This window comes from Penicillium chermesinum (genome assembly GCF_028974085.1).
Source record: "Penicillium chermesinum strain IBT 19713 chromosome Unknown utg000002l:1.0-5270490.0:1.0-5274688.0, whole genome shotgun sequence".
NCBI lineage: Eukaryota > Fungi > Ascomycota > Eurotiomycetes > Eurotiales > Aspergillaceae > Penicillium > Penicillium chermesinum.
The window spans coordinates 3,204,763-3,231,288 of NW_026695312.1; the positions used below are offsets into that span (position 1 = coordinate 3,204,763).

At 51.5% G+C, this 26,526-nt stretch overlaps 13 protein-coding genes across 13 annotated transcripts; 6 read left to right on the forward strand and 7 right to left on the reverse strand.

Moving 5' to 3' along the window:
* Positions 1 to 1,068: 1,068 nt before the first annotated feature.
* On the reverse strand, positions 1,069 to 2,412 carry N7468_002050 (histidinol-phosphate transaminase; the record flags this gene model as incomplete). The annotated part of the gene is given in 4 exon segments (XM_058471347.1): positions 1,069 to 1,290; positions 1,304 to 2,036; positions 2,047 to 2,293; positions 2,340 to 2,412. Coding segments are annotated over 4 exon segments (1,275 nt in total), but the record flags the coding sequence as incomplete, so codon positions are not given.
* Positions 2,413 to 3,193: 781 nt separating this feature from the next.
* N7468_002051 (Phosphatidate cytidylyltransferase) lies at positions 3,194 to 3,586 on the reverse strand (the record flags this gene model as incomplete). Its single annotated transcript, XM_058471348.1, has 1 exon — positions 3,194 to 3,586. The coding sequence occupies one exon, from the start codon at positions 3,584 to 3,586 to the stop codon at positions 3,194 to 3,196; it is 393 nt and encodes a 130-aa protein (XP_058334489.1).
* Positions 3,587 to 3,597: 11 nt separating this feature from the next.
* Positions 3,598 to 4,817, reverse strand: N7468_002052 (phosphatidate cytidylyltransferase; the record flags this gene model as incomplete). Its single annotated transcript, XM_058471349.1, has 3 exons — positions 3,598 to 3,902; positions 3,976 to 4,710; positions 4,805 to 4,817. The coding sequence occupies 3 exons, from the start codon at positions 4,815 to 4,817 to the stop codon at positions 3,598 to 3,600; spliced, it is 1,053 nt and encodes a 350-aa protein (XP_058334490.1).
* Positions 4,818 to 5,167: 350 nt separating this feature from the next.
* On the forward strand, positions 5,168 to 8,008 carry N7468_002053 (baculoviral IAP repeat-containing protein; the record flags this gene model as incomplete). The annotated part of the gene is made up of 5 exons (XM_058471350.1): positions 5,168 to 5,305; positions 5,366 to 5,662; positions 5,722 to 5,831; positions 5,882 to 7,334; positions 7,358 to 8,008. The coding sequence occupies 5 exons, from the start codon at positions 5,168 to 5,170 to the stop codon at positions 8,006 to 8,008; spliced, it is 2,649 nt and encodes an 882-aa protein (XP_058334491.1).
* A 232-nt stretch (positions 8,009 to 8,240) lies between these two features.
* N7468_002054 (U4/U6-U5 snRNP complex subunit SNU23) lies at positions 8,241 to 8,879 on the reverse strand (the record flags this gene model as incomplete). Its single annotated transcript, XM_058471351.1, has 1 exon — positions 8,241 to 8,879. The coding sequence occupies one exon, from the start codon at positions 8,877 to 8,879 to the stop codon at positions 8,241 to 8,243; it is 639 nt and encodes a 212-aa protein (XP_058334492.1).
* A 559-nt stretch (positions 8,880 to 9,438) lies between these two features.
* N7468_002055 (uncharacterized protein) lies at positions 9,439 to 9,885 on the forward strand (the record flags this gene model as incomplete). The annotated part of the gene is made up of 1 exon (XM_058471352.1): positions 9,439 to 9,885. The coding sequence occupies one exon, from the start codon at positions 9,439 to 9,441 to the stop codon at positions 9,883 to 9,885; it is 447 nt and encodes a 148-aa protein (XP_058334493.1).
* Positions 9,886 to 11,025: 1,140 nt separating this feature from the next.
* On the forward strand, positions 11,026 to 12,686 carry N7468_002056 (putative pyridine nucleotide-disulfide oxidoreductase; the record flags this gene model as incomplete). The annotated part of the gene is given in 2 exon segments (XM_058471353.1): positions 11,026 to 12,292; positions 12,310 to 12,686. 2 exon segments carry the CDS (start codon positions 11,026 to 11,028, stop codon positions 12,684 to 12,686), a joined length of 1,644 nt encoding a protein of 547 aa, XP_058334494.1.
* Positions 12,687 to 13,320: 634 nt separating this feature from the next.
* Positions 13,321 to 15,218, forward strand: N7468_002057 (putative general amidase; the record flags this gene model as incomplete). Its single annotated transcript, XM_058471354.1, has 4 exons — positions 13,321 to 13,629; positions 13,701 to 14,362; positions 14,433 to 14,986; positions 15,061 to 15,218. 4 exons carry the CDS (start codon positions 13,321 to 13,323, stop codon positions 15,216 to 15,218), a joined length of 1,683 nt encoding a protein of 560 aa, XP_058334495.1.
* A 181-nt stretch (positions 15,219 to 15,399) lies between these two features.
* Positions 15,400 to 16,048, reverse strand: N7468_002058 (NADPH-dependent FMN reductase; the record flags this gene model as incomplete). Its single annotated transcript, XM_058471355.1, has 2 exons — positions 15,400 to 15,823; positions 15,864 to 16,048. The coding sequence occupies 2 exons, from the start codon at positions 16,046 to 16,048 to the stop codon at positions 15,400 to 15,402; spliced, it is 609 nt and encodes a 202-aa protein (XP_058334496.1).
* Positions 16,049 to 16,366: 318 nt separating this feature from the next.
* Positions 16,367 to 17,718, reverse strand: N7468_002059 (uncharacterized protein; the record flags this gene model as incomplete). Its single annotated transcript, XM_058471356.1, is given in 3 exon segments — positions 16,367 to 17,004; positions 17,022 to 17,225; positions 17,280 to 17,718. The coding sequence occupies 3 exon segments, from the start codon at positions 17,716 to 17,718 to the stop codon at positions 16,367 to 16,369; spliced, it is 1,281 nt and encodes a 426-aa protein (XP_058334497.1).
* A 2,443-nt stretch (positions 17,719 to 20,161) lies between these two features.
* Positions 20,162 to 22,076, forward strand: N7468_002060 (uncharacterized protein; the record flags this gene model as incomplete). The annotated part of the gene is made up of 3 exons (XM_058471357.1): positions 20,162 to 20,208; positions 20,565 to 21,386; positions 21,908 to 22,076. The coding sequence occupies 3 exons, from the start codon at positions 20,162 to 20,164 to the stop codon at positions 22,074 to 22,076; spliced, it is 1,038 nt and encodes a 345-aa protein (XP_058334498.1).
* Positions 22,077 to 23,132: 1,056 nt separating this feature from the next.
* Positions 23,133 to 24,095, forward strand: N7468_002061 (uncharacterized protein; the record flags this gene model as incomplete). Its single annotated transcript, XM_058471358.1, has 4 exons — positions 23,133 to 23,260; positions 23,292 to 23,531; positions 23,594 to 23,859; positions 23,917 to 24,095. 4 exons carry the CDS (start codon positions 23,133 to 23,135, stop codon positions 24,093 to 24,095), a joined length of 813 nt encoding a protein of 270 aa, XP_058334499.1.
* A 1,218-nt stretch (positions 24,096 to 25,313) lies between these two features.
* Positions 25,314 to 26,276, reverse strand: N7468_002062 (oxidoreductase, short-chain dehydrogenase/reductase family; the record flags this gene model as incomplete). Its single annotated transcript, XM_058471359.1, has 4 exons — positions 25,314 to 25,598; positions 25,661 to 25,727; positions 25,794 to 26,108; positions 26,194 to 26,276. The coding sequence occupies 4 exons, from the start codon at positions 26,274 to 26,276 to the stop codon at positions 25,314 to 25,316; spliced, it is 750 nt and encodes a 249-aa protein (XP_058334500.1).
* Between the last annotated feature and the right edge of the window lie 250 nt (positions 26,277 to 26,526).

Sequence of the window (26,526 nt, forward strand, 5' to 3'; positions counted from 1 at the left end):
CATTGTAGATGGAAGAGATCGGCTTTACATGTCGCACGTGAGGCCAAAGTGTGGGGAAAAGATGGACTCGGTGCGATCCGGCGAGACGCAGGGATTGGCTGCACAGAAATCGGACGATTTACAACGGCCGGACCTCAAAATTGGGAGGGAACAAGGCCGATCAAATAGAGCCGCGTGGAAAGTTACAAAAAACCGAGCACCTCTAGGGTCCCAAGGGAAGACAATAATGATATGGCGCAAGCAAGTCGAACATGTCCAGGCTTAGGGGGCGATAAACACGGGCCAGTGACAAGCAGCACACTAATCTCGTCCCAAGCCATCAATATCCTTGGCTCTGATTCGACGTCAGCCATCGCCAACTGAGCCACCGCATGTATCGTCCCATTCAGCTTACCGCCAGCGAGCTTACCCGCTTACCTGCTGATAACAGCTCAGATTCAAAGGTCATGGATCTTTTCCGTAGAGGGGAGAACGGGCCCACCGGACTCCGGAAGCTTTGACCTTGGACAGCGTTGAGGGCAAATCACAAACTGGCGATGCGTGGCCCAAGCGGGGAAATTCCACGCGAGAAAGTCGATAGCAACTAGTGGCAAACACATGAGGGGATACGCAATCCGGGCAATTTTAATCGAGGCAAGCCCATCCTCCCCATCTCACGACCTCTTCCCTTATCAAGATGAAACCACCCTGGCCGTGGGATGTCCCTCGCAAGAAACCAAAAGGGGTGGAATGACCTGTTCATATCAGTGAACTGCTATAACAGGGCCCCCACCTTATCTTTGCCGTTACCGACCCGGTGGAGACGAGGTGAACAGGGCTGGATACCCCGATCCTTGTCGTCGATAAGAGAACGCCTTCCTTCGAAGTGTGTTTTTGGTGCTGCCTAAGCTTGTTGAATCTCATGGACTCATTCAAGGATTGTTCCATCGGCATATTGTGGCTTTCAATAGTTTCAGTATATCCAATTCACTCTATGTTCGCTATAGTCCAATTTTGAAAGTTCCTCCCCCCCCCCAAGATAACCCGAGTCTTGGCTAGGCAGAGTAATATAACCTCAATAAACCGAAATCATGCAATAACCGCCGCTGCAGTCTCCTCCCGCTGCACCTCGTCACGGAGAGACTGGATGCCCACACCCGCATGCAGGCCTGCCAGCACCACGCGAATCTCCTGTAGGAACTTGGTCACTTCGGCTTCGGTGCCGACGGTGATGCGCAGACAGCCCTCACATCCATACTCCTGCCACGGAAGCGCACTACCACCCTCGCTTCTCGGCCATGGCCTCATAAGCTGCGAGCGCGACCGGGTTACTGGGTTTTCCGTCGGTATCCAAAATCTGCACAAGAAGGAAATTCGCGTCTTGGCCGCCAAGGAAACGCCCCACGCCCGCAATTTGGGGCAGCTCACGCAGGAGCCGGTCACGCTGGGCGCAGATCCGCGCAAGATTCGAGCGCATCACGGCCAGGTTGGCAGGCGACAGGGCCGCCGTCGCAAGCGCGCTCGTGGGGCTCGAGATGTTATACGGGGCCTTGAGGCTATTCAGCAGCCGCGCGATCTCGGGGCTGGTAAATGCCACGCCCAGCCGGATCCCCGCCAGCCCGAACGCCTTGCTGAGCGTCTGCATCACCACCAGGTTAGGCCATTCGGTCACCCACTCCGCTAAGCTGGAGCCTTCGGCGGCGAAGTCGATGTACGCTTCGTCGACGACGACCACCCCGTTCCAGGTCGGGTGCTCCAGCACCTTGCGGATGTCGTCCTTGCGGATCACGTTCGCGGTCGGGTTGCCGGGGGAGCAGATATAAGCCAGCTTGATGGATGGGTCCGCCGCGAGAGCCTCGTTGACCTTGTCGGGCTGCAGCTGGAAGCCGTTGTCCACGTCGAGTGGGACCTTGACGATATCAATATCGTTGGTCTGCGCGCTCACGCTGTACATCCCATATGTGGGCGGGCAGGTCAGGATCTTGTCCTTGCCCGGCACGCAGAAGCAGCGGAGCAGCGCATCGATGGCCTCGTCGGAACCGACGCCGACGAAGAGGCTCTCTGGACCTGAAGGTTTTGGAGGTATGGTGGTGAGTATTGCGGAGCTTGCAGAAGAGCTGCTTGAGCTCGATCTGGTGGGGGTCGGGGTATCGGTTTAGGCCAAGGAAGTCGATCTCGGGCTTCGAGGCGCCAGTCGCTTCGCCGGTTTGTGATGCTTGGAGAGCGCCTTCGCTGTTCAATGCTAGGCCGGGGCCGTATGCGTTCTCATTGGCGTCTAGAAGCACGTTCGTACCGTCGTCTTTGTAGTCACTGACTCATTAGGCCGAGATCGGAGGAGCTCGATTGCAGGCAGAACTTACTCTCTGGCGCAGCGGTAGGGCTGTAATTGTAGAATATTAGGCCGGGCGCATTTTGACAGGTCGAACGGAGAAACTCTGGGTGTCATTGCGAGCAATTGTGTCTGGAGACAGACGATGTTGGAAGAACGAAAAAAGTTGGCGGGGCGGGGCGGCGGAGGGGGTTCTTCTAAAAGCTCCCAAGGTTCAATCGACTTGGAGTCATACAATGAGTCAAGCCAGCTCCGGCCATTAGCACCAACATCGCCAAAGTTGAGACCGCGTAAACGCTTACAACCCCAGAAAATAAATTTGACGTTAATTGCGGGTGTGACCTAGAAGGCTAGGTGTTATTTATCCGTGCAAACTGTGGATGTAGAAGGTGCTCAGCATACTTTCCGCGAAGGGGATTTTCCAGGCAGCTACAGACCCCCGATGCTAGTGGTACTTCGGTGGAAGGGCAGAAGGCAGTGTCCATCATGGTATATCTCTTAGATATTCGGACTAAATACCTTGCTCAGACTTGTGGTACTGGTAAGTACAGAGCTTTTTGGTATGTAGCCTCAGGAAAGATCTCAAAGACTCGGAACCCTGGAGCAGAGAAGTATAAAGATGCCAGGGGCGTTTTTGCTAGAACCGGCCTTTCAAAATTCTTTCTTCACATTCAGCAGGGAGAGAGAGAGGAAGATGGAAGATCAAAAACGTAAGGGGGGAAGCTCGAGTTAGTGAATCTATAGGCCGTTTTGATTGATGCAATATGTATGTAGTATTTATAGGGTTCATGTATGCAAAGAACCATGTTTAGAACCACCGTGTCATTGCCACGCTATCAATGCATTCAGACCGTCTCAGGTCACCTGTCCTGAACGACTGAACAACTACTGACCTTTCTTCGTATCAGCCTTCTCGCCGGACGTAGACCCAGTGGCTTGTGACTTGAGAGCTTTTTGGGACTTCTTGTGCTTTTCGCGCTTCTCTCTGAGATAAAGCCAGCTTTTGCGGAAACCGGCCGTTAATGGTCCTTTGATGGTTTGGATTGTGCTCGGCCATCGGATAGTCTTCATGATTGCTGTCGAGACCTCTTCTTTGAGCCGGTCATCGCTGGCAATCCGACGCTCAAATGGACCTCCTTGTGGCCGGCGAACGATATCCTGTTTCGTGTCGGTGCTTTCCTCCATCATCTTGTTGAATTCAGCGCGGGGGATAGCGTATCGACCTTGATATTGGAAGTAAAGTTTCTCGCGGAATGATTCGGGAAGGCGACGGACCATGTTTCCGCGCTTCATAGGATCCATGCTTGCTGCATCGAGAGAACAGCATTGGGATCATCAACCCAATCGCTTTGGCTGCAGCGAGGATCATTGAAATCGACATTAGGCAGGTTCGAAATGAGTGGCTCATAGAGCCTTCGGAAGTGCGTCATCTGGCCCGAGACGATGTTATGCACCTTCCCGGGATCCTCCGCTGCAAGCACCATGCGAAGATCACCCATGTAACTGATACCAGCAATGGTGTTGTACAACTGAAATTCAGTGAAGCGCTCTGGGAGCAGAAGTAAGGCTACTCGCAGGCCGATAATAGGTTGATCTGGTTCGCGAGGCGGATTTTGGGGTGGTCACGTAGAATTTTTACGGGCTTTTGTAGTCGGCCTGCAAGGTACAATGTATTCCACTGGGCAAGGTCTTGAGATAAAGTGTCCAAGTTGACCACGCCGTATTTATCAGTGTTCCGTTGACAGTGACATGTGTGTTGAAGTAGACGCCCGCGCCAAACCGATCCTGGACTTGGGAGACTGCATATGAACCCAGAGAGCCAAGTCCAGAGTAGTGATCACGGTGCTGCATAAGGTTCAAGGAGTGCCAATGCTGAGAGTAGGATACGCCAAAAATGAAGTCAATCATTTTCCCTGATCCCTGCTGCATATTCTTGATGGCGGCGGGTGCGGACGGGTGAGTGGACAAGGACGAAGCTGCGCTACCATTTTGCGGAAACACGCCCGATCCATAGGCGAAGGCATAACGGATAGGCGCGCGGAACTGCCACAGAATTTGACGAAGAGCCTCTTTGAATTCTTGGTTTATGATCATATGCTGGTTGACACCAAAGTCCTTGGATGGAAGTTCAGAGAAATTGGAAATAGCAAGATTCGGGTTATGATCCCAATCGGCGGTATCGGATCCTTGAGTAGAGGTTGAGAATGGCGCATATGAAAGTCGACGAGGTGTACCGCTGTATGCTAATGATGAATTCGAGGAATTTCTGTTCTGTGTAGATTTGGAGGAAGGAGTGTGATGGGCCGAGGGGGGAGTCTCGGGTGAAACAGCGGATCGAAGCGGGCAGTCGGGCCAAAGAAGAGTATTGACTAGAAAGACGCCAAAGGGAGCTAGTGCCGCCGCTCCGGAAGACGGCCACCTAGAGAATAAGAGGTCAGCAGGGGTTCAGTCTATATCGCAATGCCTGCAACGAGTATTTAGGGTTCAAGCCCAAACGTACGGATAGCATGGTGTTCGGAGATGCCAAATGAGCGGAGCACGTGGCTCAAGGTCGGTTGATCAAAGGGGAGTAGACGTCCGAATCATAGAGAGTAGGAAAAAAAGAGTCAATGGAAGAGAATGAAAATGGTTGGAATCAATGCCGCTCAACAAATCGCTCAAGAATCCCGGAATCTGACGTCGACCAAGGCTGAGGTAAATGGAGATCGGATCACGTGAACCCGCGTCTCGCATAACAACGGGTTCGATAGTGTAAACAGACGGTATCAACATCGACCACCACCCCGCATCCTCGACCACCAAATCTGGCCTCTAATTGCGAACCGAGGACTTTATTGTCCTTTACATTTCAGATACACCATGAGCTCTGAAATGGACACTTTCTCCGCCCGCCTGGCCAGTTTCGACACGGTACTGAAGCCCGAAAGACGGCGATCATCAACTACGAAGAGTTCCCAGCCGATCGCATGGCCCCATCAGAAGCCGTCGCCAGCAGAGGTAAATAAACCGTGTTGAAATTTTGCAATGGATGCGACTCTAACGCGAATATAATCACAGTTAGCGCATGCAGGCTTTTACTACAAACCCTATGAGACGAACCCAGATAACACAACATGCTTCGAATGCGGCCGCGCCTTGGACGGCTGGGAAGAGGACGACAATCCAGTTACGGAGCACCTGAAACACTCTCCTGACTGTGGCTGGGCCATTATCATGGATATCCAACAAAATAGCTCAAATCCCGCCACAATCGAAGACCCGACGAGCGAACGGATCACACAAGCGCGTTTAGCAACATTCGGTTCAGCATGGCCGCACGATGGGAAACGCGGGTGGGTCTGCCAATCAGACAAGGTTCGCAACTTTGGAACAGCCGTCATTGATCACGAGTGTTTAACTGACTTGGGGGTTAGATGGTTGCGAGTGGATGGTATTTCTGTCCAACAGACGAGAGTGATGATCTAGCTAGTTGCCCATATTGCAAACTGTCGTTAGATGGCTGGGAACCCCAGGATGACCCATTGTAAGTTTGGTTCGCTCCTGCCCTTCGATGCAAGCTAACACATGTCCTAGTGATGAACACTACCGCCGATCCTCTGATTGTTCCTTCTTCGTATTCGCTCAACCACCGGGCAAAAAAGGCAAGGGATCTCGATCAAAGAAAGCACGAACTTCCAAGGCATCTTCTTCCCGACTTTCCACCCAATCGGTTGCAAATGTTGCGTCTGAAGCGCCAGACCTAGACATGGACGACTCGATGGATCAAAGCATCATGTCTCAGTCCACTGTCAAGAATAAATCAACAAAGAAAGGCTCTAAGGGCAAGGGCAAGGGTGCTAAGGCTAAGAAAGATGATACTGACGCCGAGGGCCAAATGGAAGTCGACGCCATCCCACTCGAACAAGAAGATCCACCTAAGCCTAAACGAACTGGAAGAGGGAAGAAAAGAGTCAGTGATGAAATGGCTGATGATGAGCGGGTCTCAGCTGCACCTGACGAGCCCGCAGAACTGCCGACTGAACCACCAAGCAAGCGGCGCCATACCAAGACGCGGGAAAGTTCTATCTCCCAACCTCCGCAGACCGAGTCCAAAGACTACGAGATGCAAGACATCTTCCCAGAAGATGCAGTGGCGCAGGAAGAGGAACCACCCAAGAAGGGCCGCAAAGGGACCAAAAAAGGTGCTTCCAAGACGCGTAAGGATTCCGATGTTTCAATCACTTCCAATGCCGCGATTAAGACGAAAGCGGAAGCGAAAGTCCCACAAGACTCGGAACTGGACGCAGCTTTAGAAGCTGGTCTCGAAGCAGACGAACCGGATGCAATGGAAATTGAGCCCCATCCCGAACCCGAGCCGGAGGAAGAACCTGCTCCTGCTCCAGCTCCCAAGAAGTCAAAGAGCTCTAAGAAAGCCAAAGCTGCGGTCAAGTCTGCCGAGCCGGTAGCTGTGGACGCAGAAGATCCTGCAGAGCATTTACAAAACGGTGCAGAAGACAAGACGGAACCCGATGCTGCCGAATTAGACATTATTGAAGAGCCTCCCAAGACTAAGTCAACGAAGAGCTCCAAGAAAAAGGGCACCAAGAAGAGCAAGAAGGATGATGCAAAAGCGAAGAGGTCTACGACTGAGGAGTTATCTGCAAGTCAGGGCGGGTCCCACGACATGGACGAGCATGAAGCCCACGAATCGTTCGTGTCCGTGGAGATCGACAATCGAAAGCAAGAGGCTGAGGCCGTGCCGGATATTGTTCCACAGAGATACACAGCGCCGAAGGATGATGCTGAATTTGAATCTCTTGAGAAGTCCACGACAAAGAAAGCCTCTCGGAAAGACGAAAAACACAAGAAATCTAAGAAGCCTAAGAAGCAAGGCTCTCCACGTCGTGAGCCTGAGCCTGAGCCCGAGCCCGAGCCCACGCCCCAGCCCGAGGAGGATCCAACGGAAATGCAGCCGGATTTTATGTCCCCGTCAGTGGATGATGGGTTTGAGACCCCCGATGAATTAGCAGACGAAGTCGATGTCGTGGTAGCCGCACCAATGTCCCCGAGCGGCCAGAGCCATCAAGCGCGAAACAAAAGACCCCCGTACCACCCAAGACGGCCAAACGATATAGTGACATTCCACAAGAGGAGCACTACGCCGATTTTGTCCGAGAATTACAGGAACCAACCGATGTTCGGAGCTCACAGAAGAAGTCATCTGTCAAGCCCAGCCCGGCAGCCCCGCGGCATTCAATCGTTCGCCAGAACACTCCATCTATGTCTCCTCAGTCCTCTGACGCAGAAAACAAACCGCCTTCTTCCCGACTCTCTGCCTCGCGCCAGGCGTTGCCACCGGTCTCCATCGAGCCCGGAGAGCGCACTCCCTTAGCGGCCAAGACTCCATCTCCGTCGAAACGTAACTTCAACGGTGGATTCGCCGCTTCTGGTCAGCCCTGGACTCCTGTAGACATCGAAGAAGCGTTATTCGGAGAAGCCAGCGACAAAGAGAATGCTGACATCTCTGGTCTTTTCAACGGCCTGAAGGGTAGTCTGACCAGTCCTGAGAGGAAGATGACCGTGGAAGAATGGATCCACTGGAATGCAAAGAACGGCGAAGAGAGGTTAAAACGCGAGTGTGAACGACTTGTTGGTCAGTTTGAGAAAGAGGGTGGTCGGGCCATGCAGCGCCTTCAGGCCATTGAATGTACTGATTTATAGCATTGTACAGTGGAGTTGGGGATACTTTGGATATTTTAGGTCTCTGGAGTTTTGGGAACTATAGTCATGTTTCAATATTGACTGGTTTTTTTTTTCCTGTGCGGCACGAATAGCCCAATACAAATATACCTGAACGCCACCTCGTAGACACAATCCGAACATGTCCAGGATGCATAATCTAAACGCCTAGGGTATCATGCAAGAAGGCAAAACTCAAGCTGGCTCATCCCGATCAAGCGATAATGCCCAAACGACCCTCCCAGCCGTCATCCTCCTGCTTGATCCCGTTGCCCTTGCGACGCTTCTCATTCCGTTTCCGTCGTCGTTCCTCCCTCTCCTTCGCATCTTCTTCCTCTCGCTCCTTCAACCGCTGCCCAAGATCCAACTGCCACACCTTCCGGTCCTCCTCCTCCCTCTTCCTTTTCTGGTGTGACAAAAGTCGCAAGCGCAGACGCACATCTTCCACCGAGGCGCGCTTCACCTCGCCACTCTGGCCCGTCGCATATAAATGCTGTTTGCTGTTGTAATGCTCGACCAGCTGGATATTGTCCTTGAACGTCAAGTCACAGTCCTTGCAGTAGAATCCCGCGCCATGTCCGCGTTTGCCCTGGGCTGCTCCTGCTGGCACAATCGTGGTCTTGCCCACCATAGACGCGACATCGATCCGAGACTGACGGGCGGTCGTGGCCTCAAGGCTGCTCAGGTCGACGGGCGCATGGTATTTCTTGCCTAGCAGCTTTGCTTCGTAGCGGGCTTTGCCTTCTGCCTTGCGCTTGGCTTCCGCGTCGGCGGCTTTCTGGGCATATTCTTCTTGATTGAATCTCTTGCGTCCTCCATCTGGAGGGTTGCCAGGGGCGTTGGATTGAGACATGGTAGGGTTTGGGATGGTAGTTTGAAAAGCTGGCAATGCTTCGAGATCAGACGTTCCGCGGGTCTTGGCTTGAATTCTGGGGCTCCCAAGGCGCTCTTAGTCAGCGGTGGTTGTGCCACCTGGGCGTCTTGGCAGCTGGGCGAGTATACATACAATCGCGTATTTTGCTGCGGAAAGAAGAACCAGTTTGCGGAAGGAACCTGGACGTGGACCTGTGGCTTATACTCTTCTGATAAGGGATGAGAGTCATCGACCAGTTAATGGCCGCCACATAGAGTTTCAGCCTGATATCTGAAACACGTCGATCGCAGCTTGCCCCCACACAACATGAAATTCACGAGTCGATTCTAGGAATAGCTTCCAGTCTCATCGGCTCCTGGAGGTCCATGTGACTAAGTGCTCTCAGGCAGCTATATAGTGCGCACGGATAATCAGGGAAGGAGCCCCCCCCGGCACGTCCTGTTTCAACATCAGCCTCAGTCTGGACCCCTGCGACAGGCTATAGCAGTCCCGCGACCACAAAAGGCCGCACCCTCGATCTTTCTGAATCAAGTCCGCAATGGACCTTGGAGATCAAGGTAACAAACGGCGTCCACAGATACAGTTCATGGACCTCCCTCTAGACATCCACATGGAAATCGCTTCTTTCCTCAGCTATCCGGACGCGCTGGCGCTCAAACACACCTGCCGAGGGCTCTACTACACTGTCTACACAGGCGTTGATCTCAAAGTCGACTGGCTCGTTGAGCGCTTCGAGCACAAACTGGAATGCCCCATGGAGGAATGCTCATTTCGCACAGACGAGGTATTTTGCAACTGGCGCATTCGTCGCATCATGGAGCGCCGCCGGCGGCATGAAGAGTGCCGTCGCATCCCTGGCGGGTGCTGGGTTGTGGAGGGTCGGACGTGCAAGAAGGATCTAATGCCGTCATGGCTGAAATTGAAGGGCCAGAGTACTGAAGGGTTGTCTCGTCCCGCTTTTGCTGGGGCGCGTGAAGGTTCGTGACACCCATTTCTTTTTTATGTATAATTGAACAATCCCAATGTGTGTGATGGACCTATGGGCTCGCAAGATTTGGCTAGACGGAAAACTGACTGTGAATCAGCTATGATGGTTGTTCTCCTGGCCGTTTTTCTGCAGTTGGTATATCTGTTGGCTCAGCGGTAAGTCCCTGATGATTTTTCAAGTTAATGCCCATGACTCCGCTCTCGAGGTTGCGAATATGCTGACGCTCTCTGTCAGGGCACTGGTGCCCCAATTTGCCATGCTGGTCCACGGGTCATAAGCATCTCCTATATCCCATACTATGTACTGGTAATTCGAGAATTCGTTGGCGCATGGATGTTAAATATAATCTCACAAGCTTCATGCTGCGGGCAGCATGTGGACTCCTTTTTGCTCTCTTTTTTCAAGTCTCTACTCTGTGGAGCTTCTATCCGCTTTGGAAAGATTTCAGCTGTGGGGACCTGGTGGGATCAGAACGAGAGCCGATTTTGTGTACACTCGAGCGGCCACGTAACATGTACCCCGCTCGGAGATTCCATTGAGAGACTCGTGGGAGCTAATGGCTTCCAAAATATCAAGGAAGCGTACCAATGCGTAACGAACTATCGATAAAAGAACCCGGGGCATCCCGGTTTCTGCTACTGCAACTTAATCTATAGATCGGCCCCAGGTGTCCATCGCGGCGATGACAACACCAAACAGAAGTTGGCTCGTCCATTGTGAGCGGCATGATTTCCACTCTTTGCGGTTTCTAGCCCGGATGTAATCAGTTTGCTCGACTTGGTGTCTAGTGCTTCCAAGTTGCTTCCAAGTCCTAACCTTCCCGAATTGGCGATCAGACGTGACGCGCCTGGTTGCCACCGATGTTCCCGAGCGCTTCCGCACGTCGCCCTTCGCGGAGGTCGAGTCTCAACCATCTTCAGCGTGGAAACGGGGAACTGGGTTCTGCAGGCCTAGATTACCTAGATTGCCGTTCCCCAGGCGGAAAATGTGGAGCTGATTCCTTCAGCTTCCGATCCGATTCCACCCAGGCCAGGTTCCTAAATAAGAATGAAGTCATAAGGGAGTCATAGGTATCAATGAATTATTTCGCCATTCTTTGAACTTTTTACTTCTATCAACTTTCCATATCGTTTAATGATGCCGGCTAGGTTCGATGTGGCCTTAGGCCGCTCGGTCGCTGGTCAATTGCGTGGATCGCGCCTTAGACATCTAGATCCGCGCAGCCAGTCTCTGCTCTCCAACCTGCAAAGGAGGGGCTTCGCAACCCGTGTGGAGCATACCACGGCTATCAACACATCTGATGAATCCAGGGAACGAGTCATTATTCTCGGGAGCGGATGGGGAGGATACACACTCAGTCGCTGCCTTGACCCGAAGCAGTTCTCACCGTTGGTAATTTCACCACGTTCCTACTTTGTCTTCACGCCGCTTTTGACGGATGCTGCGAGCGGCTCACTGGACTTCTCGAACCTCGTCGAGCCTGTGCGCGACCCCAGGGCCAAAGTGGACTTCTTCCAAGCCCGGGCCCGAGGCCTCGATTTGAAGAAGAAGACGGTTCTGTGCGAGGCCACGGTCGTGCAAAGCGGTGTAACACAGACACCTCGTACGGAAGATAATGAGGGTCATCCCGCGAACCTCGCGAAATGGGAGCAAGGGGAGCTGTTTGAAGTGCCTTATGATAAACTGGTAATAGCGGTTGGCACTGTGGCCCGCACCTTCAACACGCCGGGGGTTCGGGACAATGCGCTGTTCTTCAAGGATATCGGGGATGCGAAGCGCGTTAAGCGCAGGATTCGCGAGCTATTCGAGCTGGCGGTGTTGCCGACGACGACCCCGGAGATGAAGAAATGGCTCTTGCATTTCGCGATTGTCGGCGCGGGCCCAACGGGTACGGAACTAGCTGCCTCGCTACGGGACTTCATTCATAAGGACCTTATGCGGGTGTATCCTGCGCTGCGGGATATCCCCAAAATCAGTCTCTATGACGTTGCCCCGAATGTTTTATCCATGTTCGACAAGACCCTCTCGCAGTATGCGATGGATACAATGAAGAGTGAGGGCATCGATATCAAGACCTCCCATCATATTAAGAGTCTTCGCTGGGGCCCGCCTGGGGCTCCTCCACCATACCATATGGACCCCAAGGGCTGTTTGACCCTCGAAACTGCCGAGGAAGGGGAAGTCGGCGTTGGCATGTGCGTCTGGGTGACTGGCAATGCACAAAACAAGTTTGTGAAAGACACTCTGTCCAAAATCGGCCCTCTGCCCACTGGCTTCGAGGGCGATGGTGCTCCGGACCAGCCGCAAGCCCCGGAGAAGTCTTCATGGGAATTTAAGAAAGCCAAGAATGGAGCTTTGCTTGTCGATGGTCACCTACGGGTCCAGCTGAAAGACGAAACAGGCCGTAATGTAGTCCTCCAGGACGTTTATGCCTGGGAGACAACGCCGTTCTGGAGACAGGTTCTCCGCCGGCAACGGCCCAAGCGACACATCAGATGGCCAAGTGGCTCGGCAAGCGTCTCAATAAGAGAGACCTGGGCCAGACTGCGCCATTCAAGTTCCGTGACCTGGGGACGATGGCATACATAGGTGAAGAGAAAGCCCTGATGCAGATTCCACATAACGGGGATGGGAAAAAACGGTTGAAGTATCTTCCCGAAGGACTCAGGGGCCGGCTGGCTTCCTGGATCTGGGATGGAGCCTATATCACGATGAGCATCAGCTGGAGGAACAAACTTCGGGTGGCGTTTCGGTGGACTCTCAATAGAATGTTTGGGCGCGATGTGTCTCGGTTTTGATGAGTGATCATAGAATGGTTTAGACTGGCTGGGTGTATTTGAGTTTTGGTATCAAGGAAGTTCAATTCGAGTCTTATCAGCGCGGTGCTAGCACGCGTACATGCGTGCTGAAGCATGGCTACATTCAAAGAGGTTTCTGTGTAGCTAGTACTGGTAAATGGATAACAAGTCAGGATAGACAGATCACCTACTATGCTCAGTATTCCTTCTTCCATTGGATACTCCTATTCATAAGACCACAAGATTATCCTATTCTCTTGTAGATGTGACAGGCTTCTGACAACCAGCGTGCCGAGGCTTGCGACCGTCTCCGCAATCCCCGCATCTTACAGAGTATGGAGGCTGTCTGTATCGATGGTTCTTCAATGAATATGGCACTTTTGAAGTGGAATACTGGATTTTGAGAGGCCCTAAAAGATCTGCAGTATATAGTAAAAGCCGAAGTAAATCACTGGAGAATAGCATATGCGGAGTAAAGCGTCAAGATATGCCGCCACAACGCGAGAACAGTCGCCTCGGGTAACCACGAGCGGTAAAGTGGAGTTCAAAAGCTCAAGGCCCACCCCTACGCTTCTTCACTTTCTTCACTAACGACATAGGAGCAATTCCCAAGTTCTCCAGGTTGTCCTTCAAAATGGTACCCCAGGAGCCTCGCTATGTGGCAATTGCTAAGCGCAAGCAAGCTGAGCTAGCTGCAGCCATCCCTGACGAATGGAGGCTTCCAGCAGACAAGATCCCCGCGGGGATGCTCTCGCCGGCGGAATCTATATCTGAAGGGCCAAAGCAGTACAAGCCAGTTCGAGTCATCGATATTCCACGGCGGTGTGGACTCCTCACTGATAAAGAATTGATCATCACGGAGAACTATGATGTGCGGGGACTTGTATCTGCTATGACCACTGCTAAATACACCGCCGAAGAAGTAGTTCGAGCATTCTCGAAGGTACGAGCCAGCTAAATAGACCCAAGCAATCCAATCGTAGCTTCCAGTCAACAGCTAACACGGATCTCCAGAGAGCTGCCATTGCCCACCAGCTTACTCGCTGTCTGACGGAGCCTCTATTTGACCGCGCGTTGAAGCGCGCTAAAGAGCTGGATGACCATCTGCGCCGCACTGGCAAGCCGGTCGGTCCCTTACATGGCCTCCCCATTTCGGTGAAGGACACCTTCTGGATCAAAGGCGTCGACTCGAGCATTGGGTTAGCAGCATATGCCTTCCAGCCTGCACCCGAAAATGCCCCCTTAGTCGACCTTTTACACGGGCTAGGCGCAGTCATCATAGCCAAGACCAATGTCCCCCAGACCCTCGGGTGCCTTGACAGCGCCAATCATTTGTTCGGCCGAACTCTCAATCCGTTAAATAGAAAGCTCACAGCGGGTGGATCATCTGGCGGAGAAGGCGCACTCCTCGCTATGCGAGGCTCGATGGTGGGCATCGGCACGGATATCGGAGGCTCGATCAGAATCCCGGCAATGTGTCAGGGTATCTACGGATTCAAACCTAGTCACGGCCATGTGCCTTATGGTGGCCAGCAAGAGGGACAAATTCCTGGGAAAGGCCGGGCAGGCATCCAGGCCGTCGCTGGCCCGCTGGCCCGCTCAGTAGCCGATCTGGGCGCTGTTCTTGCTGAAATTGTCCCTCGGGCTGACCTTTTCGGCGAGGACTGCATTCCAGGGTATTGGCCTGCACCCTCGGTGGGTGGGTCGCTTTCGCCCCCTCGCAACTATACAGTTGGGGTTCTAAAGACCAACGGCAATGTCACACCGTTGCCGCCGATCACTTCGGGTGCTTGACGAAGTTGCTCAGATCTTACGGCATACGCCTGGAGTCAAGGTCGTGGAGATCACGCCTCCTCCCGAATTTGCTCAGTGCCATATCTTGGCTTCGAAGTTAATGGCGGTCGATGGTACCAATAAGATGTTGGACGCCATTGAAGAGTTTGGAGAGCCTTTGATCCCTTGGCTTACTTCCTGGTACCGTCGTCATGAACCAATGCCCATTGGGAAGGTCGCGGCACTTCAGGCTGAGCGCTCAAAGATCGAAAAGGCGATGCTCAAGATGTGGACATCAGGCTCATCTCACGAGCGGTGTATTGATGCAATCATTTGCCCGCAAGCAGGGCACCCTGTACCAGAACTGGACAAATACGGATTAGTCGACTACACATCATGCTTTGTTCTTCTTGATTACCCTTCAGGGAATGTGCCAGTGCGGGCGTTTGCCGAGTCTGATCTTCAGCCTGGCGAGGAGTTCAAGGACCCGGTTCTGAGCAAATATGATGCAAAGAACCGGCTGCTCTGTAAGTTTTTTAAAGCTCGTCTTTCATCAGATTTATCCCGGGGAATTATCAAGCTAACAATGCAAACTTGTCAGGGGATGAAAAGTCAATCGACCGACGAGTCTACCTTGATTCGCCCTTGTCCGTCCAGGTCGTTACCCCCAAGCAACGGGACTATGAACTGTTCCGTGCAATGGAGATTATCGACCGAGCCGTACAGGGCCAAAAGCTAGCCTCACACCCCCGATTATAATCATGCAAAATTCCAGCTCAGGGCTGTGGCTTCAAGCATGTATACTTTGACGAAGTCCTCGCGGTTCGGATTGTCCTAGTCTGGAATTCGTAGCGAAGTATATTATTTCGGTTCTCAAGGACTGAATCGACATTGCAGAAGCTGTAAAACAGACAAAAACACGAGCATCAACGTCCAGAGATCAACCTCTTAACATTCCAATCATTTCATCCCACCCACCCGTAATATGGCCCCGCTCGGAGCTCCAGACCCCAGTCGTACTCTCCGCATCCAACCCTAGCTTCTCCCCACGAACAGCCTGGTAAAGCACCTCCCTGTCCGGAAAGGAGAGACTTACAACCATACGGTCCCCAACCCGCATATCTATCCCACCGGCCAAGCACAGCTTCAGCGCAGCAGCCGCCTTCCCACCTCCGTGTCCTCCATAGGACACAATCATCGCAGGCTTGCCCTTCCACTCATTAAAGAGGAAATCAATGGCATTCTTGAGCGGCGCCGGGATACCCCAGTTGTACTGCGCGGTGACGAAGACGAAAGCATCCAGCGCGGATACCCTGCGCGACCACGCGCGCGTGTGTTCATGTGTGTAGTCTTCGGCAGAGTATCTTGGATGGGATGCCTGGTTCGTCGAAGAATGGGAGAGACAAGTCGTTGATATCGATGTAGTCAAACTCAAAAGAAGGATTTGTCTGGATCTCTTCCGTGTCCTTTTGTTTTGCCTTCTCGTGCGATTTGATGGTTTCGAGCACGAAGTCGGTGATCTGGTCGCCTACGCGCGGCGTGCGGGTGCTTCCGCAGATGATACCCACGCGGAAATGTGCAGGGGACATTCGTGGGTATTTATTCGGGTGTATTGGGCTGGAGTTGAATGAGAGGGTAGTTATTACTCGAACATAATGAAAGAATCGGACACTTATATTTATATCTGGATGGAAATCCTGGGGCCATGAAAAGTCTATGGAGGCCTGGGAAGCCCGCGGAAGCAACTACCCTAACCAGTTTAGTCTCCGCGGACCTTGAATGGGCTCTTGATGGAAACGTTTGTATTGTTCTTGTAGTTTTTAACTCTCAACGAAGGGAAATACTGATACCAGGACTGTATAGGATAAACGCATAGCAGCAAGAACGGCGGGTGATTAATTTGTCAACTACTTCAGTTCTTCCAACAGAGACTCTTTCACTATCTGCAAAAAGGCATCCCCTTCGTCCCTTCCATAGAATGCCTCATTATACGCCAAGTTGAAACAGAGCTGGTCTCTGAAAGTCCAGACATGACACATACGCTGCCTACTGATCATATCCAGACCACCTGAGATGCGATCGACGCGAATTTTCCGCTCGCCAGTCCCCTTCTCTCTTGCCACAAGCCTCTCGCACACACCAAGGCTACTGATATCCACATCAGCCGGCGAAGGAGCGTCCTCCGGCAAACTACGAAGTAAAGCGCACAGCCCAATAGCGTACTCGCGATGTGCCGAGAGGTACTCATGACTGAGGCCTTTACGGTACTCCTCATGGTACGCCTTTGCGCGCTCCGCCCACGACGACTCGGACGAGACAGGGAACATCCAGCCCGTCGTGAAGATTGTGCTGGCGCACTGGCGACCGGAGTACGGCGCTGGTAGGAAGGGGCGTAGACTGTAACGAATGGTACTTGTATAATGTTTGTTCCGATCGTCAGCAGTCGCTAGCGTATAGTTCGCAGCAGCCACTGAGGCGTGTACTGCTGCTGTCACGGAGAGATCGCGGGCTTTGCACCCTTGTACTACGGTCTTTGTCTCTCTTGCTCCGTGAGGTGCAGACGGCAAAAGCATGCACCGCCTGGAAGTGTCTCCACTGGCGCGTGGGAGGGGATTCCAATGGCTCCGACAGCGTGGCCGAAACTTGCCACATGCTGTTGGGCTAGCTGCTTGTCTTGCTCTTCCGATGTTGTGAAGCTGGCAGTGGCTTGTTCAATAGACGGTGCTAGCCGGGCAGTCTCTTCGCCCCATGGCAGGGATGACGGATCTAGAGTGGACTACGTGGCGAGATCGAGGAAGTCATCTATTAAGATCAAGCCACCGATGCCGTCTGTTCTCCAGTGTTGCGAGCGGCCCAGCAGCTCGCCCGTCTGCGGAAGGAAAGTCATAGTAGCATACGGGACACGGGTGGCAGATGCGACGACCTCATCTACTGTCTTGTCCTCAACTATCTGAAAAGTCTCCGCCGCCCACTCCTCAAGTGATGGGAGATCGGGGATATCGTAGACATACTTGGTCTCGTCCACGATATAGGCGGCGATTGTGGGATGGCGGAATCGCAAAGCCTTCCACGCATCGCGAAAGAGGGAGCAGAGGTCCTCCTTGGCGAGCGAGCCCAGAGGGGTCACCGAGGCAATGATATTCACCGACCAGTGGTCACGATTGAATGGACGAGCTGCATCGCCCACGATCTTGATGAAGGTTTCGTTTTCGCCGAGAGGACGTTCGTACCGCCGCTCACATACTTTGGACCATGACATGTTCGCTAGACTTTGATCAAGATGATTGAGAAGTTCAGTTCCTTTCAACCGTCAGGGGATACATGGTATCGGCCGTTGCTTATATGACATGATTCATAAGGCGCCTGACACACGGGGCGCCTAATATATGGAGCGCCTAACTCTACACAGGAGTCTTATCTTAAGGCCTTACCTTGCGGCGAGTGTCGCTAGTACCTTGTATTGTCATTGATATAACCCTGGGAGATATTCGGCTTATCTAAATCAGCACCAGGCTATAACAGAGACCGTGGTCTAATGATGGAACGGGTGTAATTTCCTTGATTGTGGTATTCATACCATCAGTGTTTTGAACTGAGCACTAGGTTGGAAGATAGGCCACAGATTAATAAGAGAACAGGTGGAATTTTCTCATTCCTGGTGTTAATACCACCAGATTAGAAAACAGACCGCGGGTTAATAGTGGAACAGGTGGAATTTCCTCAATCATGGTATCAATAACCACCAGTTCAGAAAATGGACCACGAGTTAATAATGGAACAGGTGGAAGTTCCTCAATCGTGGTGTCAATACTACCAGGATTCTAAATTAAGCACCAAGTTAGAAGATAGACTATGGCTTCAATATAGAACAGATGGAATTTCCTTAACAGTGGTGTTAAAACCATCAGATTAGGAGATAGACCACGGACCAATAATAGAACAAGTGGATATTTCTTAATCATGGTGTTCATGCCACCAGGTCAGAAGACAGACCCCAAGTTAATAATGAACCAGGTGGAATTTTCTCAATCATGGAGTTCATACCACCAGTTTAGAAGATCCACCGCGGCTTAACAATGGAATAGGTGGAATATTTTCATTCCTGGTGTTAATATCACTAGATAAGAAGATAGACCACAGGTTAATAATAAATCAGGTGGAATTTCCTCAATTGTGGTGTTAACACCACCAGGATTCTAGACTGAGCACCAGGTTATAAAATAGACCAGGGAGTAATAGTGGAAGAAGTGAAATTTTCTCAATCCTAGTGTTAATATCACCAGGTTAGAAGATTCACCGCAGGTTAATTATGGAATGGGTGGAATTTTCTCATTCCTGGTGTTAATACCACCAGATTAGAAAATAGACCGTGGGCTAATAGTGGAATAGGTGGAATTTCCTCAATCATGGTATTAATGTTCAGAAAATAGACCGTGGGTTAATAATGGAACAGGTGGAACTTCCTCAATCATGGTGTTAATACTACCAGGATTCTAAATTAAGCACTAGATTAGGAGATAGACCACAGGCCAATAATAGAACAAGTGGAATTTTCTCAATCATGGTGTTTATACCTGCCACGGATTCCAGCTAGAGGGTGTACTATATAAGGCGTGCCTAGATGTATCCGCGTGTTACAGAACAACGCTACATATAAATGGTAAATAGCCATGATCAAGTTGAACTTGATCATTGTAGCCTTTTTGGTTAGCGCTTTGGCTATTTTACGCTAGTCCATAACACCGCGCATGAAGCGCGGATATGGTAGTCTTTGATCGAATATTAGCCCAGGGATGTTCCTTCACAATACCACCAGGTTAGAAGATATGCCACAGGTTAGTAATAAAACAGATGGAATTTCCTTAATCGTGGTGTTAATACTACAAGGATTTTAGACTGAGCACCAGGTTAGAAGATAGACCGCAGGTAAATAATGAACCAGGTAGAATTTTCTCATTCCTGGTGTTCATACCACCAGTTTAGAAGATAGACCGCAGGTTAATAATGAAATAAGTAGAATTTTCTCAATTCTGGTGCTAATATCACCAGGTTAGAAGATTCACCGCAGGTTAACTATGGAATGGGTGGAATTTTCTCATTCCTGGTGTTTACCACCAGTTTAGAAGATAGACCGCCGGTTGATAATGAAATGGGTGGAATTTTCTCAATCCTAGTGTTAATACCACCAGGTTAGAAGATAGACCTCGGGTTAATAATGAAATAGCTAGAATTTTCTCAATCCTGGTGTTAATACCACCAGGTTAGAAGATAGACCGCGGTCGAATGATGGAACAAGTGAAATTTACTCAATCCTGATTCTGATACTATCATGTCTGCCTGCCTTAGATGCTTTAGTCCCCAAACCATATGGGGAGGGGAGAAGTTGTCACGGATTCCGGCTAGAGGGTGCACTATATAAGGCGTGTCTGGGCATACCCACGCATCAAGTGCGGACATGACGTGCGGATATGGTGGTCGTTTAGCTCAATTAGCGGAACAACAACACAGGTATGCTTCACAAGCCTCATCGAGAGCTATTTACTGACCTACTAGAGTAGTAGTACCCAGGGCAACCAATACAAAAAAGCTGCCAGCTGAAGGAACCGAGCATTATATGCTGAGATGGATGCATGCAGAGTTACAGGAAGCCTGCGATGTCGAAGTCACAATGGACAGGCAAACGCGACAAGCGCCACATTCAAATGGAGTACAAGGGCCTGGGGAGGGCTATTCCACATAAGACCACATAGTTACAAGTCATATTGAAGTCTTAGCATCCAGCCCAGGAACCAACCCACAGATCTAGAAAGCACCTCCAGATTATAAAATGTGTTGAGTGTGTCACGACACGCTTTGTTTGACTACGAAGGCGCCTCCGGAGCCGCGCACGGAGACCCACATAAGGGGCTCGCGAAAACAAATCCTGCTACCATCGAGTTGTTTTACCCCGCACTCGCAGTAGTATTGGCCTCCCTCAGTCGTATCCTGTCCCATATAATAGCCTGCTATTTCTGACTTCACATTCTAATCGCTCTCAATTCGGGGTTCGATTGTTGGGGCCAAGATGTCGCCACACAACCCACGGAGTCGATCGGCTGTATACAGTGGCCAGGATGACCCCCCTGAGACCTTCGAAGCTACAACACCGACGCAAGCTCCTACCGTGGTGGAAGGCCGCGTCGAAGAGATCCTTTTGAAGGAAGACGGTAAACGCCCGAACACCGACCCCTCAGAAGCAGAGTCGGGATCGTTAAAGGAGTTCGAGCTCAAATCGGCAATACGAAAGACGCAGGAACAGCTCCGTGAACTAGAGGTAAAGCAAATCGAAGCCATTCGAACGGAGATAAAACACCTCGAGGAGAAACTGCGAATGTCTATAAAGCCCTCTTCGACAGCACGCAGCTCCTTGGAGATGGAGGGGCTGTATCAGGTCCCCTCGACGGGAAAATATGTGTTAAGAACGGACATCGCCCCCGATGCCAGCGATCTCCCACGCTTTGACGGACGGTCGAAGGAAGCCTGTGACTTCATGTGCACAAGGCTGGAATGGTTCTTCGAAATGCACGAAGGGTATTTTATCAACGATGAGAGAAAGATTCTTTGTGCCGTGGACTGTCTACCGCCGTGGCTGCAAATGAGATGGATGGTATTCGAAATCGAGTACTACGGCCCAATCTCCTATGGGGAGTTCCTCGATTGGATACGCCAATTTATAAGAGTTCCCACCAAGGCCGAGATAAAGCAAGCCAAGGAAGAATGGTTCGCTTCCATGCAGAAGGAAGGCGAGGGTGTCATGGAGTTTTCGAACCGATTGCACAACTGGAAAGAAATAATGGACCGCCAACCTACCGAGGCAGAGAGAAAGGACCGGTTGTATACGGGCCTGCTGCCTATAATCAAAGTGGAGGTGTCTCGATCCGGTGAAGAGTGGGAACGCTTATCTTACTGCGATCTTCTGTTCTATTTCCGAAATATAGAGGGGAGGATAAACCGATATCAGAACGCAAAACGGAGGGAACGCTCCGAAGGGAGAAAACGCCCGAGGAAACGCCCGCGCAACTGAATGGGCCTCAATTGTTTCCTATACCATATAAGAGCCTACCATAGAATAGGCTTCACAGAGTGCGAAATGCCATTGGGTTTGCCCGATTCCCAAAACCTAGTGACAAGTCCAATCTTGTACAGAAATCGAAAATCGATCTTTGATACCCTTGATTTTAGGAATAGTCAGCATGTTCGGGAACTCATCGCCGGATTAAAAGCCCCACTTGTCACATCGTTCTCCGCCATTCTGGTTCGAGTGCTCCGAAAAGTCTATTCCACAGACTGATTTTATTCCAAATCAGAGGATCCATGTACTTCGTACTTTTGTACATCCCACGGGACTCTTCGCTAGTGAGTGGGTCTAGACTCGCTATGGGGCCTGTCTATGCTGACATTTATGCTAGTGTCATCGAGAAAGAAGTCCCTCGGCCAAATCTTAATGTGGCCCCTTGTGGACATGACAGGCTTCGTCCCGGCTTCCTTGTCTCGACGGAGGCCTCTAATCGCCCGAAAGTACAATTGTCATTTGCACTTTACTCCCTTGGGTCGCGCGTGGGCATACTTCCGGAATAACCGTAGCTAGGACTCGCATCATGTCGGGTATTAGCCTACTGATTGCGGGTTCTGACTAGATAGCTCGCAACCTTCAAAGATGTCCTCCCACTGAAACATGCGCAATTCGTTCCAGGATGAGGACTAGGCGATATAGTTTGCATATGATGGTGCAATGGGCGGCTGGCAACACACCGAGTATGTTTGTCCTGTGAAAGTATAATTGGGCTTCAGGCGATGAGCGCAGCACCCTCAAATTTCAAAATTCAAATTATGGGCCCAGAGATTGCAGTACTGATGTGTGCCGCTGATCAGGGCAAGAGTCACAATTTCGGGGTGGATGACACGGAATCGAGTGGACTTGAGGTCGATCTCGCGGGAGATTCGTCAAATCTTTTTGGATGATCCTGGCCTTATCCTTGTTCCTGCGTGCGTCCCCCTGCCATTCAGGCCACACCATCTGGTAATCTAGGCCGTATTGCCGGGAGGAGATCCTGCAAACCCGCGGGGCATCATTTAGATCTGCGCTAACTCTGCATCGGTGCACACTAAGACTAAAAATGAGTGATCCACCGATCGAAGGCGCTCTGTTCCTCGACTGTCCGATCGGTCCGTCTGACTTCGAGAGTCACCGCTTATAATTCGATGGGCATGTTTTTGCCTCCGGTTTCCTTCCACAAAGTGTGCTGTTATCGCAATTTTAGACGGGCGAGGACGATTGGTGTAAGCACCCTCCCCGGGGGGGCGAGGCTGGCCCGGTCTACACGCTAAAAAAGAGGAACAACAACAGCCGCCAATCACGGGCAAGTGATCTCCTCCCCAACTAAGCCTCTTTTGAAGTATTTCAAATTCTTGAGATGAGAAGAGACAAAGCCAGTTTCCAGCCCGTCTCCACCGAACCGACTTGGATGCACCTGGATGGAGTCGTTAGCGTAGCTTCGTCCACAATGCCCCCTGATTACTGCCAGCCACGGTGGTTCGAGATAATCTTGTCAGGTTCGGTACTTTTAACCTAGCTATCTACATAAATGACGACCTAGATCTCCCAATTTTTCGCTCAGCAGTCTACCAGCAAAAATGAAGTTGACAATTGCTGCCTTTGCGTCGCTGCTTCTCACGGCCTCTGCCATTAGCCTGCCCGCCGACCACCCTGATGTCAACTGGGTGCCCGCGGGCCCCGGCGATAGTAAGCGCAGTACTCCAGAGTCCCATGATCCAGTCACTCATAACGAATAGTCCGGGCGCCGTGCCCAATGTTGAACACTCTGGCCAACCACGGCTATCTCCCCACGATGGAAAGAATATCTCGCAGGACCAAGTGGTCACTGCCCTGGTGTCGGCCCTGAATTTCGACGAAGAGACCGCCATCGGCCAGTTCCAACAAGCTCTGGCATCGAACCCGGTGGAGGGCGCTACTACTTTCTCTCTGGCCGACTTGCGCCGCCACAAGGTCGTTGAGCACGATGCGAGCTTGAGGTAAGAAGAAATCCATAGGATCGGATATAGACGCTCGGACGCAGTGCTTACTCGATCAACAGTCGCCAGGATTACTATTTCAGCAAAAACGACCACAGCTTCAACGCCGTCGTATTCGCCGAGACTCTCATGGCCTGGGGATCGGAGATCAATGTCAAGTCTGCTGCTCAGGCTCGCCACGCCCGCATCAGCACTTCCAAGGCCACAAACCCCTCTTTCTCAACGGATCTCCTGGACTCGGGCTACGGCGAGTCTGCCGTCTTGATCGCTACTATCGGCGACGCGAATACCGCAACGGCGAACAAGGCGTGGGCGGAGTACCTCTTCCGTGAGTTCTATTGCCCCCTTTGTGCCATATCTTGCCGCTGACGATGATGGATTTTAGGAAACGAGAGACTCCCCACTGCACTCGGATGGGAGAAGCCCAAGTACCTCGTCACAGGAGCCGTCGTCGGTGGTATCGCGGGGCAAATTGAAAGCGAAATGAAGGACCTCGATGAGGGAATCTGGAAGCTTTTCTTCAACAAGAGACACCCTCACGCCCACCGCACGCACGCACATTAAAAAGGTCTTGTCTGGATTGGCCTGGGATTGACAAAGCGCTCTCTTATCTAGAAACAGGACCTCGAATCCTTATGAGCGACTAAAAGCTACAAATATACAATCTTAATCTATCACGACTTGTTGAACATGAAGCTTGATCCAAAGGCAAATTGTATGTCTTCACCCCCCTTTCACCGGATGGTCCGGACGGTAAGCCAGCCACGACCTTAACCCAGGGCTGAAAAAGAAAAAAAAAGCCACGGGTCCGATAACTTAGCAATCTGACGTCCAGCCGTAGAGGAAATAAGCGAGAGGCATAGATGCAAGCGCGATATTCTTCTCCAGGGATAATTCTAGCACCGCGAGTCTCGACTGCGCCCGTCCTTCCGGGCTCTTCACAGATCCTGCACTTACAAACTCCATCTAACCCCTCACCCCGTAGATCAATTGGCACAGCTAACTTCCCCTCCCGCTTCACAAGCCGCGCTATTGGGAGATTATCCACCTATTCCGAAAATGTGCGCGCTCCGGTTCGCTTGCTCATGGCACCCGCCTCAACAAACCCCAATAGCGCCGATCCTTTTGATGCAAACGATGACTCCCGGGTGTCGATCACTGGTCTCCCATTGCATCCGATGGGTGATTGTTCGCTGACAGCCGGGCCAGTATAGTTTTTCGGACCTATGCAATGTGATACAGCGAACCATGTGCCGGATTCAACCCTATGTGCCGCATTTATGCAGGGTAGATCCACAACGTGGACTGGAGTACTTAATTGCCGATCAAAATGTTCGGCTATGATTTGGAACGTGTCGAAGGTGTTAAGTAGTGGAATAGTTTGTAATTCTGACGAGTTTTCTTTTCTTTTTTTCTTTTCTTTTTTTTTTTTGACACTCCTCCCCTTCGGAAAAGAAATTGATAGACCAAAAACTACCGGTTCCGTGCGAATGGAGCTTGGGTTGAGTTTTGGTTGCTGATGCATCCTGATCTCGAGTGTGGTCCACCTTTGTGCCTAAAGGAACCTAAATTGATGAAGCAATAAGACTCGAGTTTGGCCGTAATGATATGACATTGTTCAGTGCCACGCTTCTTAAATGGTTACTAGTACGAGTTCAATATGAAATAGATATGGGCACCAATCCACGGTTAATTAGGTGGTATTTCATGACATAGCCCACTGTTATTCTGTCAGCCCGAAGGTGAAAAAGCTGACTCTGCTTTGCGTAAGCTATCCGCGGTCTACAGCCGCCCCTTGAGGACGGCCCCACCATCAGTGGTTATCACTGCTCCGTTGAGGTGACTTGACGCTCGTGATCCCAAAAAGACCACCAAGCCCGCGATGTCCTCAGGACGACCGAGGCGACCATTGGGAGAGAACTCCTCCAGATGCCTCAGCCCACCCTTCGATTCAATCAATCCCGACGCCATCTTCGAAGGGAAGAAGCCCGGTGCGATGGCGTTGGTCAGAATGTGCCGTGGGCCGAGTTCAACCGCCAGATTCTTGGCCAGATGAATGGCGGCCGCCTTGGATGCGGAGTAGCTGGGAGTGGCGTTGTCGCCAATTGCCCAATACCGATACCAGCGACCGAGGCAGTGACAATGACCCGAGATGGGTCTTCCCGGGTGGCCTTTGCGCTGAGGAGAGGTGCAAGCCTGGACGTGCGGTTAGCAAATTTGCTGTCATACATTGCTGGGATCTGAAGAGAATCGGCTGCATACTTCTGGATGGTGTAGAAAATGCTCTTCACATTAAGATCCATGACTTTCGAGAACATCTTCTCCGGATGGGTATCGAACTTCTCACCCCAGGTAGCCCCGGCATTGGCAAACAGGATATCGACATGATCGGTCGTCTTGCTGATCTCAGCCACGAGTCTATCCAACTCATCCATACGAGAGCTATCCGCTGGGACCGAGATCGCCACAGCCCCTGGTCGCTTGTTGGGCAAGGCGTTCAGCGCAGCGACCGCTTCATCGCAGGCTGCCTTCTTCCGGGATGTGATGTACACTTTCGAGGCACCCGCTTGCATGATCCTGCCCCATGTCAGATGTGGTGCAAGTGTGGACTGGAAAAAAAAAGACGAACCCGGATGCTGCATGTAGGCCTTATCCCCGTGACCCGCCGGTCACCACGGCGACCTTGCCTTCCAGAGAGAAAATGCTCTCGAAGTTGGTCAATTTGACCTGCTCTGCGGCTGACATTGTTCCTGAGTAAAGGCGGTCACTTAATTAGAGAGAGGTGAGGTCTGACTGCCGTACTGTCGACTTGCCGACGGGGAAGCTCTATAAAGAAAGACCGGCAAGCGCCGAGGGACCGAGGCTCATCTATCGGCTCCAACCCCGCAACCGTGGAAACACGTGGGGGGCTTATTCATCACTGGCTGGACTGCTGACTTAGCTCCGTTCATATTGACAAGTCTATAGATCGGACAATTGATTCGGGATATTTTAG